At 42.3% G+C, this 13,416-nt stretch overlaps 2 protein-coding genes across 11 annotated transcripts in view; both read left to right on the top strand.

Annotated features, from left to right (window-relative positions):
- The window catches only part of MCOLN3 (mucolipin TRP cation channel 3), a 29,829-nt gene extending 27,100 nt beyond the window's left edge, over positions 1 to 2,729 (top strand). For 4 of the 6 annotated variants that reach the window (XM_074376115.1, XM_074376110.1, XM_074376111.1 and 1 more), the window contains exons 13-14: positions 78 to 225; positions 731 to 2,729. In XM_074376115.1, coding sequence (XP_074232216.1) covers positions 78 to 225; positions 731 to 756 — 174 coding nt within the window. In that variant the 3' untranslated portion in view covers positions 757 to 2,729. The remainder of the gene's footprint in view (positions 1 to 77; positions 226 to 730) is intronic. The other 2 variants (XM_074376112.1, XM_074376113.1) reach the window with 1 other exon arrangement.
- Positions 2,730 to 7,035: 4,306 nt separating this feature from the next.
- The window catches only part of MCOLN2 (mucolipin TRP cation channel 2), a 50,084-nt gene continuing 43,703 nt past the window's right edge, over positions 7,036 to 13,416 (top strand). Inside the window, exon 1 of one of the 5 annotated variants that reach the window (XM_074376106.1) lies at positions 7,036 to 7,414. In XM_074376106.1, the coding sequence (XP_074232207.1) occupies positions 7,124 to 7,414 (291 nt within the window). In that variant the 5' untranslated portion in view covers positions 7,036 to 7,123. Of the gene's footprint in view, positions 7,415 to 7,735; positions 7,999 to 13,416 lie in introns of those variants that run through there. The other 4 variants (XM_074376104.1, XM_074376105.1, XM_074376107.1 and 1 more) reach the window with 4 other exon arrangements.

Here is a 13,416-nt window from a genome sequence, read left to right on the forward strand (position 1 = left end):
CATGAAGCCAGGGCTATGACATCGTTCTTACCAAGTCAGACTTCAGGAACTGACTGTTCTCAATTCTTGCTTGGCAGACTTGCTTAGAGTCACCAAGGAGAGTAGGAAAGAATGTAGCTGTTCCTGTCCAGATCCCCTCCCGTGGTGCTGTAAAAATGCGCTACCTTCAGCTCTGCGTGCAGGGAACTCTGTATTGTTCCAGGGTGACATCCAAGGCCTTAAAGAGTAAGCTGAGCTGACAACTCTTGACTCTAGCCTAAGACTTGTAGTTTAGATGTTAATCTTCCTCCATGCGCTCAGAGCCCTCGTCAGATGGGTGAGCCCTTTCTGAGCCTTTCTGGTCAGGGCGCATTCTAGAGATCTTAGACCCCCGAACTGATATAAACATGAGGCCCTGAAATAAACCTGTCTGTCAGGAAGACAGACTCCAAAAGGGTGTGCAGACTGGCTCCCACTTGGGAGGGGTCTCAGGTTCAGATTCAACATGCCCATTTTGGGTGGAATCAGACCCTCAAAAGAGAGCTCAGGAGGCACCTCAGGATCCTGCACCCACTTTACCTCAGCCAAACCCACAAGTGCGTGGAGAGGCTCCCTCTCCACGAAAACCCTTGGAAGCGACTAAACTATCCCTTTAGAATGATCCCCTCTGTTGCCAGATGATCCACTTTGAATTTGAAATAAAGCCATTTTCAAGGGACTTATTAACGAAAACTTTTTTTCTTCTGTATAGCATTACCAACAAGACGGCTTCCCTGAGACTGAACTTCGTATGTTTATATCAGAGTGCAAAGATCTACCCGATTCTGGAAAGTTCAGATTAGAAGATGACCCTCCAGGATCTATATTCTGCTGTTGTAAAAAGTAGCTGTCAGGTTAATCTATGCCCTGGAGGGAACTCTAATGTGTAGCCAAGTGGTGAGGCAAAATGGGTGTTTTAAGATCAGATGTAGTAAGTTCGAAGACTATTATTTGAGCAAATTGATGGCTATAATTCATCAAGAACTATGTTTATATTTTTAAAGAAATATTTAATGTTTTTGCAACTTTATGTTAGGGTTATTTATAAAAAAGAAAAGAAAAGAAAAGAAAAGAAAGAAAGAAAGAAGAAAGAAAGAAAGAAAGAAAGAAAGAAAGAAAGAAAGAAAGAAAGAAAGAAAGAAAGAAAGAAAGAAAGAAAGAAAGAAAGAAAGAAAGAAAAGAAAAGAAAAGAAAAGAAAAGAAAAGAAAAGAAAAGAAAGAGCAAGCCCTAACTTTGGTGAGGGAAACTATTGGATTCTTGTCCTTCACTGTTCATTTTTCCATCACTTTGGAATGTATTCTCTCCTTGCCTCCCTTCACTTGAGCTCTCACACGCTTGCCTCCAGTTATTCTGACTGTGCTGCCTCTGTCGTCAGTGGAAAACAGTACCTGGTCTGACTTCAGGCAACTCATAACCCTGGTCTAGACCATTCTTAGGGGGCCACCGTGAGAGAGAGGATGGTTGCTGTAATCATTGCGTTTAAGAAAAAAATCTCTTGAAGGGAAGAATAAGAAAGAAATAACCATTACCAGCTAACAGTCCCATGTTTGGTTCTGAAGGACAACTATTATCCGATACTGCTGTTCTGGAGAAGATCAGAATGAGCATTCGTGTGCAAGTTTTCTCTTTTCCTTTAGTGTTGGAGGACAAAGCTGAAAGAGCGTCCTGTACATCCCTGAGAATTAAAGTGCATGTGTCAGGCAGACTCAGTCCCATGGGGATGGTTTTATTAGTATTTGCACAGCCTACGCCTCCTAGGCACGGTCAGTCTCACAGAAAAAGAGCAGCGTTTCAGCGTTCCGAACTGCAGTTCTGTAACTCACAATAAAAATATTTTAGAAAACAATTATGCTCAAAACTTAAAAGTAAGTGGGAAATGTATGCCTTAAAAAGACACAAAAGCAAAGTCTCCACTCCTTGCAGACCTCTGATTGGAAGTTTCAGGGATTTTCACAACATGAATCTTTTTTATGCGCTATTTATTCAAGAAGAAATTAACTCAATGGTATGCAATAAGGTTTTCTCAAAGCAAACTCTTGCTTTGTTCATTTTTAATTTTACTTTAAGAGCTAAATGAAAATAGCCTTGAGACATTGAAATCTTATTGTTTAACATAATCACCTTCATAATAATGACTCTGGGTGTTGAAATGTGAGGTTTTGCAATTAACATACGCTATTTTTGTAGTACCTGTGGCTTTTTAAAAATGGAAAATCTGAATCTCTCGGTGCATATTTTTTTTCTTTTCGCTTAGCGCTAACATTTGTATCATAATCACTTTAGAATTTGCTAGAATGCACTGTGAATTTTGAAATCATGTTTATTATCTGATAAATACTTTACCCCTGGTGAGGTTTTTGGATTAGCAATATTTCAGTGGAAGCGTGAGACCACTGACCCAGTGTCAGGCCTGGGGTTTTGCTTTGCCCTAACGGCATTCTGTTCCTGCTGTGGAATTACAGCCAGTGACAAGAGTCTGTGCACCTTGATGGAAAGTCTGGACTTTGAGTGATGATGTGTCAACGTAGGGTCATCTGTTGGGACAGGTGTACCACTCAGGTGTGCAATGTGATAGTAGGGAAGGCTGTGCCTGTGTGGGGGCAGGGAGTATCACTCTCAATACTTTCTCTTCAATTTTGTTGTGATCTGAAGCTGCTCTAAAAAAAAAAACACCTATCTTTGAAAAATTAAAGTACTATTTCATGTAAAACCCAGTCACTCCCTTTTGTTCACACGTTGTCTACACCTGCGGTCACATTACAAGGGCAGAGGTGAGTAGTTGCAACAGAGATGGCAGTATGTTTCTCAAAGCCTCAAATACTTATTTTCTGGCTCTTTACAGAAAAGGCTTGCCAATCCCTGATTCATAGAATAGCTTGCTGAAAATGGACTTTGTTACATAGAAAAATTGAGCTGCCTCCCTATCTCTTATCAAATGCCAATTTGAAGTACAAATGGGCTTTGATATGAAGGGTAAAACTAAAGTATTATAGGAAAATGCAGAGGATATTTGTGACCGAACGGTAGAGAAAGACTGCTTAAAATTGCAAAAGCACAAGCCTTAAGGCCAATGACTTGGCACCTTCACATCTCTCTCCTGATTCTCCGCACTTTCTGATTGTGGCAGGAATCCCTGATAAATTTCAAGGCCTAATTTTTAGTAACGAGGCCCATAATCCTGGCTGGAAAGCTTCTGGTTCCTCACTACTAGGTAGGATGTGAGCTTTAGTTTTTTTCAAAGATGTTTTTCATCAAGTTAACGCTGTTCCTCTCTAGTCCTAGTTTGCTGACAGTTTTTTTTTAAATCATGAATGGGTATTGGATTTTGTCAAATGCTTTATTTGCATCTCTTGATGTGATGGTGATTTTTTCCCTTGGGCCCATTGGTATGATGGACTACATTAGCTGAGTTTCAAATGCTGAACTACTTTGCATACCTGGAGTAAATCCCGTGTGGTGTGGTGTGTGTTTATTTTCACACATTGTTGGATTCAATTTGCTAAGACTTTTGTTGAGGATTTTGCATCAGTGTTCATGCTCTTGTGGTCTGTAGTTTTCTTTAGTTAATGTCTTTAGACTACTTACAAAAGTCCCTTTTAACATTGTAAGTCATTTTATATGAAGGCAACCTGCTAGAGAAATTCAAGGGAAAGTTCTGTAAATTTAAACTTCTACGTTTTAGTACATTATGGAGCAAAAGATTCTTACGTTACTTGGCTATTGTCATTACAGACTTGAGTCAGGCTACATAACTTTTTGTGCTATGATATACAGAACAGAACACAGACATTTGAAAGAAACAAAGCATAGCACAAAACAATGACTATTCCTGCCCAGTGAGAAATAAGCCAGGATCTTTACCACAAACAAGTGACTTCTTCAAAGTGAAAAACAATGCCTATTGTGAACTTACCAATTTAGAATGGTTAGATTTGGTGCCTAAAAACTATAATTTTTATGTCTTAGTGTGTGTGAGAGTCACAGCTTTCAGCCATCTGACTCCAACTATCCTCCATTCTCACTCTCCTACCCTCTTTCCCATCCCCGACTCCCTCGAGCACTCAGGTTAAACATTTCCTAGAACCTAGAACCCCGCCACTTCAACAGTGAGCGGTGGACCAGCAGCATGGGCAGCATCTTCTGGCTGGAACTGCAAACCCTGCAGTCCTATTCTAGACCTTCTGAATCAGTCTGCTTCAGTAAGATCCCCTGGGGTTTCATTTGCACATTAAAATTTGAGATACTTGAAGATGTCTTTAATAGCTACTTCTCCCTCTACAGTGTTTTATAAGAATTCGCTTACTGTTTATTTCTTAAATGATACTTTTATGCCCATCAATAATATATGAATCACCGGTTACAGCTATTTGTCTGCAGGTATCTCTTCTCCACTTTGTGAAACTGTTTATAGATTATTATAGATATGAAACTGTTTATAGAAACTTCTGCAAATGGTGGCAGTTGTCAGTCATGTCTTAGCAGTGTGGTGAGAATAAAGGTTTTGGAGGGTGAAAGATCTGAATAGTAATCTTGGACCTACTATATATTCTGTGGGTGACCTCAGAGAAGTAACTTAAACCTCTGTGAACACATTTCCTCATTTTAATAGGGAGATGACAGTACACAGAATGCTAAGCATTCAGTGAGATTACATGTAAATCAACCTTGGAACCCAATAGGGCTCAGGTTTACTTCTGACCCCTTTTGAAGCAGAATCCTTATTCATGGTAGATGTTTTTAACAAATGCAAAATTAACAATGGATCATCTTTTTTGTTTTTAAATTGAGTACAGTTGATTTACAATGCTGTTAGTTTCAGGTATACAGCAAAGCGATTCAGTTATAAATATATATGTATATCCTTTTTCAGATTCTTTCCCACTATATTTTATTATAAGATATTGAATATAATTCCCTGAGTGCACCCTATACCGTAGGACTTTGTTGTTAATCTGTTTTATATTTGGTAATTTGTATCTGCTAATCCCTACTCCTTATTTATCCTCCCCCAGCCTTTCTGCTTTGGTAACCATAAATTTGTTTTCTACGCCTGTGAGTCTGTTTCTGTTTTGTGAATAAGTTCATTTGTGTTTTTTTTTTTTTAGAGTCCACATATAAGTGATATCATATGATATTTGTCTTTCTCTGTCTGGCTTACTTCACTTAGTATGATAATCCATCGGTCTATCCATGTTGCTGTAAATGACATTATTTCATTCTTTTTTTTTTTTTGAGTAGTATTCCATTGTGTGTGTGTGTGTATATATATATATGTATGTATATATATGTGTGTGTGTGTGTGTGTGTGTGTGTGTATACACACACCACATCTTCTTTATACAATGGATCTTTTTTTAACTACCCACCGGAAAATTATTCAGTAGAATTACCTTGGCTTAGAAAATACATAATGAGAAGTTTGCTGATACAAAAAAAAAAAAAAAATGTTATCCCAGTTTACAGTCCCCTTCTAAAGGGATTGCAGCCCCTAGTGAGTTCTAGCATTTTGAAGCTAAGGGCTGCCCCTTCAGGGTGGCTTTTCTTTGGGTTAAAAAGGCTTAAAAATTCTTTAGCATAAAAATTGTATATATAGATACTATATATATAATACATATGATGTATACGTATATATTCCACATATATAAATACGGTATTTCTTACTTACAACATACTTCCTCCAACACTCTCCAGTCAAGCCACAGTCTGCCTCTTTCACCAGAGTCCACATCCTCCCCACGAAAACAGCGCCATAACATTTCCTCTCCTTTTCTTCTAAAAAAGAACCACACCACTGTTGCACCCACCTGCAGGCACTGTGACCACACAGACAGGATCTTTCAAGCCTGTCTGTACCCAGTGGGCACCTCTGATGAAGGGGGCTCTAAAAATCAGGCACTTTCCCCTATTAGCCTACTGGAAGCAACTTTCGAAAAGAGGCATAAAGAAAAAAAAATGTCACCTGCCATTTCAGTTCTGTGAGCATCAAGCCATTAGCCACTTCAGTCACCCACGTAGAGTGCACTCTGAGAGGAATTCTGGATGGAGAAAAAGAGGAAGCATTCTGGGCTTTGAATATAGCTAGATATTAAGATCACATCTAAGGAAAAATTTCAATGACCCCAGATTCTTCTCATTCATAGAAAAGCACTAAAATTAACTTGAGATGTCTGCTCTTTGTGATTAGCAGTAATCTTCGGGTGTTCCAGGACATCTCTTTTTCCCCCAGCAGAAAATTCATACATATCCGGGCTTCTCCCTTACTTTCTTGGCAGCAGTTCCTCAGAGCTATCTGATAGGCTGTTCACTGGGCTATAGTCCTCAGCAAGCTCCTGGAATAAAACTTCACTCACAACTTTTAAGTGGTGTGTTTTTCTTTCACTGGACAGAGGTCAATTATGTATACTTTTATATATGTTATATACTATTCAACTGCTTCTACCTGGAGATGCATATTAAAATAATTACCTGGCAGAATATTATTTGCCCTCATTAAGCCCAGAGACCTTTTAAATACTTGCTGATTCAAATTCAAAGTCCCTGGAACCCGGGACTTTGCTGCTATCAGTAGGAATAGGGTTCCCTGGAAGAGAGGCTATTGGTCTGTCCGAACTCCCAAGCCAACATCACCCTTAGCTGAACGTGGCATTTAGGTAAGCGACAGCGACCCTCACCTCTGAGATTCCTGTCCCGTTTCCCACAGGCGTCTTGCTTTGGCGCTCCTGGCGGGAAGAGCAGTTTGGGCTCCCGCAGTCCACAGCTCGGACCCTGAAGGTCTGCTCCGTCCCTCTGTGCCAACTCTGGCTTCCCAATGCGACCGAAAGGCCATTGGTTTTTCTTTCCCGTCTGCTTCTGTAGCACTTCTAACGTCTCCGAAATACGCCCTTTGTCACAGAGTTTTGTGAACCTGCACTTCAGAATAAAAACACGTCAAATGAATGAAAGAACTTGTTCAGATGAACCTGTCGATTTAACGTTAAGTCCTGAAGGGAAAGTGCCATGTCTTTCCTGTCTCAGTGTCCCCAGTACTCAGCCCTCGGCTTGGCATTCAGTGAATGTGTTGTGAATGCATCAGAATACAAATGACTTAAAAAAATAAACGAAGGAATGGATGTAGAAAACCAAAGAATGCAGAAACCTAGGAAGGGAAGAAGATCAGGAGCCCCCGAGGGCAGGAGTGTGCAGCCCGGCCGCCCGGCCGCCCGGGGGCGGTGTGGAGGGCTCGCCGGCCGCCCCAGCGTTCCACCGCCCGGGCCCCTTCAGAGGGCGCTTCTCCCCGCCACGCGGGAGGCCTCGTTCCCCGGCTGCTCTGGGGAGCACCATGGCTCGCGGCGTGGAGGTGCTGGACCTGCCGGTGTGGAGCAGAGCCTCAGGTCGGTCCCAGTGGCCCCGCTGCAGGTCAGTCAGTTCCCCAGGGGAAATCGCCGTGGGGCCTCCGTCCACCCCACGGTCGCTCCTCGGGGCACCCACGGCCGCCCCCTCCCGGGATGCCTTCCTCCTTGGGTCTCTGCGCGCGCGCACCTCTGCTCCATTTCCCGTGGCCCTCCGCCCGCCTCCCGGGGCTCGGAGAGGCTGACCCGAGGAAAAGGTGCCCCTGGGCACCAAGTTGAATAGCTCTCCGTCCTCTGCCCAGCTCGCCCAGCCCAGGCTGGAGGCGACGGGCGGAGGTGGGGACTCGGGGCGGGACGGAAACACCTGGCCGTGCGCCCCTTCGCCGCCTGCGCGCACCGACCAGAGCCCGGCAGCCCCGCCGCCGACGCCGCCCGAGCGGTGCCCGCCGCACCAGCGACCCGCCGCGCCCGCTCTGGGGCCAGGGTCTGCGCGCACCAGGCGACTGGTAGGAAGGGTACGAGAGGAGGGGCGCCCGCCTACGAGGGATCCAACTGCGGGGGAGGCGTTCCCCGCAAGGCCGAAATGCGTGTGCATTGACGGTTTTCTCCTGCACCGAATCCGGAGCGCCGTGGAAAGTTTTGAAGGCGCAGGTATGGCCTGGCCACATTATCCTTTTCCCCAGGTCGGGAGGCCAGAAGAAGGATCAAGTGTCTTTAGGTTAACTGTCAGGTGAGGCGCCTGAACTGCATCTTTCTGGATACTGGACTCTGGAGAAATCCTCATCAAGTGAATGGCTTTCCTGTTCTCGGCTAGAGCTTTCTTGCTCCCTTGCTCATAGTAACTGCTAGCAGTTAGTTAAATCAGGCTGGGCTTCGCCTTCCGGAACAAACAGGCCTTTTCCTCAGGTGGGAGGGTTATAGTGTGGTTAACCCCAATTCCTCTGCCTTTATGAAAAGGCGTACAGTTCAGCCCGATGGTGCTGCCAGGGGGCCCCACCTTCGTGGTCTAAGCTCCAACCACCCAGCCGTGCAGCTGAGCCCTGAGCCGGGGGGGGGGGGGGGGGGTGAGTACAAACAGGCCTTGGCTCCCCGTTTTCTGCTCGCAAAACACACAGTAGTGGCCGTTAAACGTTCCTAAAATAGTGTGAAGACTTTCTCGCCTTTCCTGCGCGAAGCTCCCCATATTATAAACGGACTTAATTCTAGCAAGAGAAGCCAGAATTCAAGGGGAGGATTTACTCGATCTCTGGTCGCTGTCCAGATAAGTATTTAACTAATTCCAAGGAACTGTGGCATATATTTTTAAGACTTTTGAAAGACCAGTTTTGAAGTAGAAGACGAAACTTTGGTGCAACTTTTTTTTTGACAGCTGGATACCTGTGAATGTCACTCCAAAATGCCAGGGTATCATGTAATCGATAAGCCATCTCTCTTAATGCTAAGTGTTTATTTTTAACAAAGCAGAGGGGTAGAAGTTACGCACTGCTTCCATCTACCATAGTCCTAAAATCACTGACCTAAAAGGTATGGAGCAATTTGACTCTAGGTTTATTTACTATCTTCTGCTTGGACAGATAAACAGGCTTATGGTGGGTATGGCGTATAATTTTTTTTAAAATCTTGACTTCAGTGTTTTTCTTAGCACATTTCCTTCAGGACTTAAATGGTTTTATCATATGCAGTGAGTATCTTCAGAAGCTCCCATTCTTAGAGTACAGGACACACACTTGGGTGTGCACATAACTGGGTTTTGAAGGGAATCAGATTTGGATTGTCTGGTTGTACAGTACCAGTGGGGAACAGAGGATTGTGTTTCATCTCAAACTGAGAGTGGAAGAAGGAGTTTAGTAAGAAAGAGATAGGAGAGGGTGCAAATTCTGATCTCTTGTGTTGAGGGTATTAACCATATGGTTCTCCTAGAGGTAGGATGTGGACTTCACACTTCAGAAACAACTCACCACCTCTGTGATGTACCAACCAAACAGCACAAGTCTGGGGGAATCTGGTAGCCTTTTCCTATTGAGTCAGCCTTCTCAAAATGTTAGCTCATCTTCCTCTTCCTACCTCAAGACAAGTTAAACTCCCATTACTGTGAACTCGCCCTTCTCCTTTAGCAAATCTTCCATAAAGCAGGTTCTGTGACTTGGATGCTTTAAAAACAGGCACATTTCCCACACTTCTGATTATTTCCATGCAAAAGACATTATAATAGTGCCTGTTGTATTTAATCTCCTGCACTTGAAAACGGGTAAATTCTTATGAAGTGTTTGAGGAGGCCATGTTCTTTTCTCCAAGGAGGAGCATATCAAAAGTGGCGTTTTGGACAATAAAATAATGCATCTAAAATATCTAATGAGGCAAGTAGGAAGAGTAGGGAGCCAGGTTTTGTACAGCGGGGCAGAGAATACAGAACTGAAAGTCAGGGGCGATCATACACACAAGCTAATCTCTTTGGCCAAGTCTTTACCAGTGAAGTGAAACCTGGCATAAGACAATTCTTAAAAGAATGATTCATTATAACTGTAATTTTAGTGGAAAAGCAGGTGGCTTCCTGAGGCTACAATTTTTAAAGTGGCCAAAATCATGGCCAAAGAAAACCCGTGTGGCTGTGAAAATTAAATGTGGAATCTTCTCTGAGGTTGGCCTGTTCTCTCTAGCTGAGGCCTGGAGTCCAAGCTCCACGTGTCACTTCTCAAGAATGAAATCACCCTTCAGTGAGCTCTTCCATCATGTGCTCTGGGCTTCACGGGAAAAGTCATTTTATTTCCAGACTTGATTTTCTTTGTCAAACTGCAGGACGCTCTTAGTATCAGATGCATAAAGCCATGTTATGGTTTGTTTACATACTTGTTCGCTTTGGCAACCATCTGAGGTTTTTCCTTCCCACTTACTTTTCTCAGCCTGCCTGTAGCTGAGTTTTTTACTCTGTTTTGAGCTAGGCCCCACCTCCTTTTTCTAGGGGTGACAAGAGAGCTTTGGGGGTATGTTGCCAGTAGGTCCTTCTTGCCCCCCAGTGGAGGACTGCTTCCTTCTTTGAAGTTGTATTTTGGTATCTCCCCTTGAATACCCCTGGTGGTTTCAGCCTAAAACATCTACCAGGCAATAATTAGTGACTAGTGAGGCTAAAGATTCAGGAAAATTGTCCTTGGTGTAATTCCAGGAGACACACAATTTAAATGGTGGGCTTTAAAAAAATCCTATCACATATAGCAACTAGCGGAAGTGGCAGAGATACTGTGGGTCTAGGGGTTCGCCAGCTGCCACTGGGGTGGGCTTGTCCAAAGATAAGGTAAACTCATCCAGTGGTTTGAGGGGAAAAATGATTAATTATAACTTTAATTTTAGTTGAGTTATAACTTTATAATTCCTATTAATTTTACCTTTCCTTAGGGAAAGTCATCAGTGTGACCCTGTCAAATCGAGTGCTTATTGGAAATGTTAGAGGAAGCAAAATGTAAGGCTGTAATTCCCGTCACCTTCCCCAGTGCTAACTGCATTTAGAATCCTGTGTTGCTGAGAAATGGCGTTTTGCTTTACTTCTGTCTCTGACCCAGGGAGCTGATTCTTCAGGATGTGTTGTCGTAGGGGATATGGCTTGTTCAGAACAAGCACTTTTTAAAATGCCAAGTCTTAGTTCTGCTTTCCTGTTGGCCTGAGGCAGCAAAGTGGTGATGGGAGATGATTTTATAGGAACTTGGTGGCACGATTGCCTTTAGGGAAATTCCTGAAGGTTGTGGCATGTTCATCTTGTATGGGTAGCTCTAGTGGAAAACGAAAAGCCCCTGTAGTCTCTCTTTTCTGGGTGTTTCTCAGAATTAGAATGACCATGCCATTTATGTCCTGACAGCTGTGCTGGGAAGGTAACTAAGTTTTCTTTCTTTGACTTTTTTTTTTCTTTAATTTCCTTCACTATCCAACTATCCCAGATCCTGATCATTTTTCTCCCTCTCTTTCGTGAGATTAGCTCATCATGAGAAAATCAGTTCATTGTAGGAACTGGTGTGAAAAACAAAACCCAACAAAACTCATGTGGGAGTTCTTGACATGGGGCTAAAATCTTCCATCTGCCATATTGCCCTGGGACATTCACCCTGGGGCCAACATGGTCATTCCTATAGAAACACTGGATTTTTAATATTTGCATTTTCTCTCCACTCCCATCCACCACACACAGACTAAGGGCAGGGAAATATTTGATTACTTAATATGTACTATTAGACTCTTTGAAAGAGTACTCTTTTAGCTTATTTTAACTCATAATGATAACTCAAGAATTCATATCATTAAAAATCAAGAAAATATGGAAAAGTTGAAGAAGAGAATTAAGATCACCTATAATACTACTTCACAGAGATTACCAATTTTTTTTCTGGTTTATGCCCTTCTAGACTTTTTAAATGTATATATGTGTGTGTGTGTGTGTGTGTGTGTGTGTGTGTGTGTGTGTATATCTCCACATTTTTGGAAAAATGAGATCTCAATATGTTTACTTTGTAATTCTGAAAAAACTTAACATGTTATAGACATCTTTAATCAATACAAAGTTGCAAATAGATTTGCAGTGAACATTTCTGAAACCATCATTTTGACTGATTATTTCAACACTTGTAATACAAATCCATAGAAGTTTGATTTCTAGACCACAGATACTCTTCTAGATACTGCCCAAGTGCCCTTCAAAAATTTACATTTCCCTTCAATGGCAGTTTTTTTTTGCATTACTGATAAATAAAATCTATGATAGACTTTCACCAATCTGACTGTTAGTACATTTTTGTTGTTGTTAAATGTTCATTAGTCTGTTCTGACCCTTTACCTCTTACTGTATTGAGTTGACCTCTTATTAATAATTTGGAGATCTCTACGGGTAATAGTCAACTTTTGCCTGTTACATTGTAGACATTTTTTCCCAGTCTGTCTTTTAACTTTTTGAAGTCTTAAATTTTTCTGTTAAAATCTGTCATTCATTTTCATTGGCTTCTGAATTCTCTTATGCATAGAAAGGCATGTTAAATTATGTTTTTTAAAAAAAATTCTATATCTTATGCTTCTATCATTTTTATTTTTTTAATGTGTCTCAGTTTTATTTTGCATTTTGCATCCCCTGAGGATCACAAGTTTTCATAATAGAAATTCACTAAATAATTCATTCTTTGGAAAGACTTCAGGAATATTAATTGAAGGAAAATACAGTTTCTAATCAGCAAACCAAGCAACTAAATTGCCTAAAACTCTCTAATATATCTTGGCTAAGCAGGACTTTTAAGTATATTTTTAATTCAGTTTTTCATGTCAATATTGTAGACTTTGTTGTTATTGTTGTGCTTTTTCTGTTATATTTGTTGTTGCTGTTTTTTATTTGATCTTAATGGGTACTAGCCAAGGAAAAGTTTATGCAGTTAGGGTTGTCATCTTCTTCACTGACTCATTTCTTTTTTCCAAGAAATATTCATTAAACACCTGTTATGTGCTCAGTACTCTGCTGTATGCCGGCGGATATACTGATAATCAAGACCTGGCCTTTCATGAAGTTCTCTTGGAGGGAAAACTGATAAACACTGCAATCTCAATTAAGTGATGAGAGAGGCTGTGGGAAGGCCTCTTTTAATAGAGTGGTCAAGGAGCCGCTCTCAAGAGGTGCCAGTTGAGCTGCACAGTGAAGGATGAGAAGGATCCAGATGCACAGAGAGCTGGGTGAATAAGAGGGGCGATGACAGGCAAGTGCGCATGCCCAGAGCAGGGAGGGTTCCAGGGCCAGGAAGGAGGTGTGGCGTCGTGAGGAAGGGGAAGAGATGGAAAGGAGTGGGCAGGAAACTGTTAGGCCATGGTAAGAGGATTGGATTTTAGTCTGAGAGCAGGAGGAAGCCTCTGCAGGGTAAGGAAGTGGTGTCTGTCCTACACTTCTAGGACTACCCGTCTGGCCACTATGTGGAGAACTGAAGCACTGCTGCAGTTGTCAAGCAAGAGATGATGATGCTTTAATCGAGGAGGCTGCAGTGGATAGAGAAGGGGACCGCTCCATGTTGTGCTTTGAAGGAAGACTTGATCCAGTGGGTGTGAGGGCTGAGG

The sequence above is a fragment of the Camelus bactrianus genome, chromosome 13 (genome assembly GCF_048773025.1).
Source record: "Camelus bactrianus isolate YW-2024 breed Bactrian camel chromosome 13, ASM4877302v1, whole genome shotgun sequence".
Classification (NCBI taxonomy): domain Eukaryota; kingdom Metazoa; phylum Chordata; class Mammalia; order Artiodactyla; family Camelidae; genus Camelus; species Camelus bactrianus.